Genomic DNA, 4,903 nt, shown 5'->3' on the forward strand with positions numbered 1-4,903 from the left:
CTGATGCACGAAGGATGGGTTTTTACTTTTTCAGTTCATTTTTTAAAATATAGTTTTTTTCCAATTTGCATTTTTATAACAGATACTTTGAAATATACTTTGTTAACTCGTTATTGATTAATCTGTGATTATCATCATATACAATTTGTTTTAGTTTCCTGTTCAGAAATATCATATATGAATTATCTCCACTCTTTATCACTCACTTATAATAATTTCTTTTGAAGAATTCATACATTTGTCATTTTTCTGTCTTCTGAGAACGTGATTCATCATCAATTATTCTTTTTGCACTATTGATGCCACAAATGCTGAAATACTTCAATCTTTAATAGCTAATTAAAGTGAGTTATTCAGCCGTTAATTTTTTATCTCATTCAACATCTTTCTTATTCTTCTGCCTGTCAGCTAACATATTATTTTAACCCTTTTGTTGTTTTTTTTTTTTTTTTTTTTTTTTTACTAAATATAGGTCCTATTTACACGAATTTTATTAAAAACCAAACAAATTATGACTCAAATATATTTCTGGATTATTAACACTTTTTTCAAAATAGAATAACAACCACAATTTTTTTTTTGAAGTTCTTTCAACAAGCAAATGGAGGGGACACACTTGGGTGGGAGGGGGGAGAGGGAGGAGGGAGGGAGGTTTCGGTGATGGGACATAATAATCAACTACATTGTATATTGACAAAATAAAAAAAAATAGATATAATTCTCTACATCGACCACTTGAATGATATAGTCCCATTTGTGTGTGTGTGTGTGTGAGACGTTTTCTTCTATTTTTTATTTTTTATTTAACCATGCATCTGTCTAAAATTAGAGATTCACATAACTGTTCATGACTACTAGTTATTTTTTTAAATCATTTTATTGTTTCGGTCTAGAAGGTCAGTTGAAGAAAATTTGAAAATAATCTCTACAAATGCAGCATCCTGAAAGAGGAGCAGAGGATCGCAAAGTGTGAAGAAAGATGTGAAGCTTCTGTTCCAGGAGTCGGTTGTGTGTTTGGGTCGTACCTTCTATAAGATTACCTAAAGATTCTTTGAGGTTTTCATTTTTCTGTTACCTTAACAGCATTACAAAATACACATGAGTGGGCAGATTTTTCTGTATGGTGAGGTTGTATATTACCATAGAGCCTCTGAATTTGTTGTTTTGGAATACCACGGATTAACAGCTGAAAAATGTTTCATTCATTCATCAGTCAATGTTATTTTTACAAATTCTAGGAAGACTCAGACATTCTCCTATCCATTGCTCATAAAAGGTGAATAAGACACATATTCCTGGAATCAATATGCTTGCAATAAAAAATTTCTAAATGCACTGGAATTCACTTGTCTATGTGTGCAATTCTAAAACTTAAAGTTAAATGTGGGTAAAACCAAAACTAGGTAAAAATTACTAAAATGTGTGATTCTGGGAGGATGTTTGTACATTTGCATCTTGACCATTTTTTGCTTTTCCAAAAAAGTACAGTTGGTTACATTGTTTGTTTCTTTGTTTCTTTGTTTATTTTATATGCATTCTTTCCTATGCAAATTTCTCAGTGTTTAGAGGCTTTATGTGGCATCATATAATTTTTGTGTTGTTATTCATTTTATTTATCTTCATAATGATAAGTATTTCAGAGAAAATACATAAAAACCAGATAAATTACTTCACATTTGTGAAAATATAGATTTAAAAGCAAATACTAGGAAGTGATCCATAGCCAGAATTTCAGGTAGGTATGGGTTGGAACAGCAGTTTGAAAATATCGATTGTAGTTCGGAAGAGTTTAAGACGGCATTTGATAAGCAAAAGGGAAGGTACTACAAGGATGGCAGCCCTTAGTGTCACCCCGAGTCCAATATGAGTCAAGAGTTGATGGGAGAAGATGGCGGCATGTCTCAAGGGGTCACAGATGGCCACGTAGTGATCTAGGGCCATGGCCAGGAGGATGCCTGACTCCACTGCCTGGAATGTGTGAATAAGCCCCATCTGCAGTAAGCAGGTATCAAAAGAAATCTCTGGCAAATGAAACCAAAAGATGCCTAGCATTTTAGGAAGAATGCAGGTGCTAAGGGCAATGTCTGTCGTTGCCAACATAGATAACAAAATGTACATGGGTATATGGAGGCTGTTTTCATATATGATTATAATTAAAATTAGGGAATTCCCCATAACAGCAATGAGATACATAGCACAGAATGGAATCCCAATCCAGCACTGCACTGATTCTAGGCCGGGAATCCCAATTAGTGTAAATACAGAGGGCAAGAAGACTGAACCATTGAATGTGATCATGGTGATTTGGTCAGTAGAATCAAGCGGTGTGCATGGTCATTTGCTCAGTAGAATGAAATGGTGTTTAATCTTCTATTCCCTTCAGGAATTAAAAATGAGAAGTTATTATTTTATCTTAGCAATACTTTAATTCTATTGGTAATATATTATCTTATCTTTTCTATCCCAACTACTTATTTGTGATTTTCTATTTCCTTTCTCAATGTCATGGAGAGACCAGTCATCAGGTTTCATGTTTCTCCATGCCTTATTCATTTCGAATGAACAGATGGAATGGACAATATGAAATATTACCTGGCCTATGACTACAGAACCAAACAGATACCATTTATTTGTTGTCTGTTACTCATCATGTGTGCGTTTTATGTAACCTGCAAAATGGAATTGGGGAAAAAAATCATTTAATGAAAAGTAAAGATTTTCCAGAGGAAGACAGTACCTGTGCTGGACATATAGTATCCACAGTGGTGGCAGAACATTTAACTAGATCAATGTAGAGTTTGGCTGGAGTATTTTTCAGTTTTGCAACTCATAGTTGGTTTTGTGAAGTTAATGGCCTCACAGTCTGTTCTTGCTCTCATAGAATCTCACAGAATGTATTTAACCTAGATTTTCAAACATTCAGTGTCTTCCCAAAATCCAACCATACATCTTATATCTTGTCCCACTTATTCTCTGAGAAAATACATTTATTGTTTTTGAAGTCACGTGTCTTTTCCTCAGCAGATTCTCTCAGACCTTGTTCTCACCTTCCATGCCCTGCTATGTGCACATCACTTGTATCTAATATCAGGTGGAATCTGTACCCTCCAGTTTTCTCTCTCCCAGAAATAACCATTATTACCTTTCTAAGCCTGAATACTCATTTCTGCTCAACCATTTGAAATAATATTGAGCCCTTTACTAAATGTAATTTTATCTTTACTTACAGCTTCATTCATGTTTTATTCACTCAAAATACAATGATTTCTGTAGAGCTGAAAATTTTCTTCTGCACATGGTTTTCCATGGGAATATTTTCATCATATTGTCTGACTCTGCTCTTCAAAGGCCACTTCAACACAGGACACGATAAGATGCCAGACTTGAATATTATCTCGGTTACAGTGCAGAGTGGCTTTCCCTATTTTTCTTCCAAAGCTAAAGAGTGCTTTCCTGCCTGCTGACTGTTTGTAACGTGTATTTAACTCTTGTTCAAGAAAATATTTTCAGTCCAGAATATGTACAATATTGAATAATTTAAATTTTTATTTATTTTCATTTAGTAATTGAAAAACATTCTCTGAAAAGTACAGTATACAATAAATAGTTAAAGAGAGTGAGGATGGCCTAAAATAACAGTTTGGTGATAAAAATAAAAATCTCACAATTATGTCCTCACCATCACGCTGCAAGATGTTTTTCCCGCTGGATAAACTTAGATTGTCTCTAGAATATGAAAGGGTTCCTGTAAATCAACTCAGGTAAATTGAAGGAATATTAGTTACTTCCTTTTTTAAAAAACCTGTAAAGCTCAGTGCAGGGCTTTTATTTTTTATTATTTTTTTTTTTCTGACTCTTTTCAGGAACACTTCTTTCAAGCTAATACACAATATGTTAAACCAGATATTCCTCACAACAGAGGCTCGCATTACTACAAACAAATTAGAAGTTTATTTGCTAGTGATTTTGTCCTACAAAGAATTATTAAGTATTCACTATATTCCAAGTATTTTTGAAGCAAATGAGAAACAAAGATGAATTTATTGTCTATTTATGAAGTTTTTTCCATTTTTCAGGGTGCTTGTAACTGAAAAATACCATCTACCATTTATTAAATATGTGTTAAATGTCATTCATCTCCTAAGATCTTTAACCATTTTAGAATATTTTACCTTCCTCACCTTACGATATTATATCATTACCTTATTTGAGAATCTGACTTCTTGTAAGTGTATCTCTCTGAATCCAAATTATTTGGCATATTAACCCAGAATGAACAAATGAAACAAATTTGTATCCTCTAAGACTATATTATTATAATTTAGAAAATATTAAAAAATACGTATTAGTGTGTAACTAAATCCAGTCAGATTGTTCAAACAATACACTAATGATTTAAGTCAGAGTGTTTCTGTTTAGATTCTCATAGAAATGACACCCATTTCACCTCATTAATTCACCAAGTTGGTAAAGTGCATGCTGTATAGTTCATGCTTATTATGTGCTACTGTCTGATTTATGTTCACTTTTTCAACAGGATAACATCTGTGTATTAGCCAGCAATCTCGATGACCTGGCTCAAAAATGTACACTACTGCCTTTATCAAGAACAGAAATTTGGGAACTTTAACATGGCCATGTGAGTAATTGTTGACGTGGAGAATTTTGGAAAGGTAATATACAAATTAAAGATCTGCTGAAGTATATATTGTGAGCAATGAGAGGATGAAGAGAAAAATGAAAAGAATATTCTGCTAGGGCAGGGTTTCTCAGTCTCAGCACAATAGACATCAGAGGCCAGGTAGATTCTTTGCTGTTGCTGTAGGCAATACCACCTGTACTGTAAGAGGCTTAGCAGGATCCCTGTTTCCTACTCTTTTGATGACAGTAGCACATCAGGCAC

General features: G+C 33.7%; 1 protein-coding gene across 1 annotated transcript; it reads right to left on the minus strand.

The window, feature by feature from the left end:
* Nucleotides 1-1,731: 1,731 nt before the first annotated feature.
* LOC103582191 (olfactory receptor 52A5-like) lies at nt 1,732-2,298 on the minus strand. Its single transcript, XM_008563849.1, has one exon. It carries the CDS (start codon nt 2,296-2,298, stop codon nt 1,732-1,734), a length of 567 nt encoding a protein of 188 aa, XP_008562071.1.
* Nucleotides 2,299-4,903: the final 2,605 nt, after the last annotated feature.

The sequence above is a fragment of the Galeopterus variegatus genome, unplaced genomic scaffold, assembly GCF_000696425.1.
Source record: "Galeopterus variegatus unplaced genomic scaffold, G_variegatus-3.0.2 Scaffold15221, whole genome shotgun sequence".
Lineage (NCBI taxonomy): Eukaryota > Metazoa > Chordata > Mammalia > Dermoptera > Cynocephalidae > Galeopterus > Galeopterus variegatus.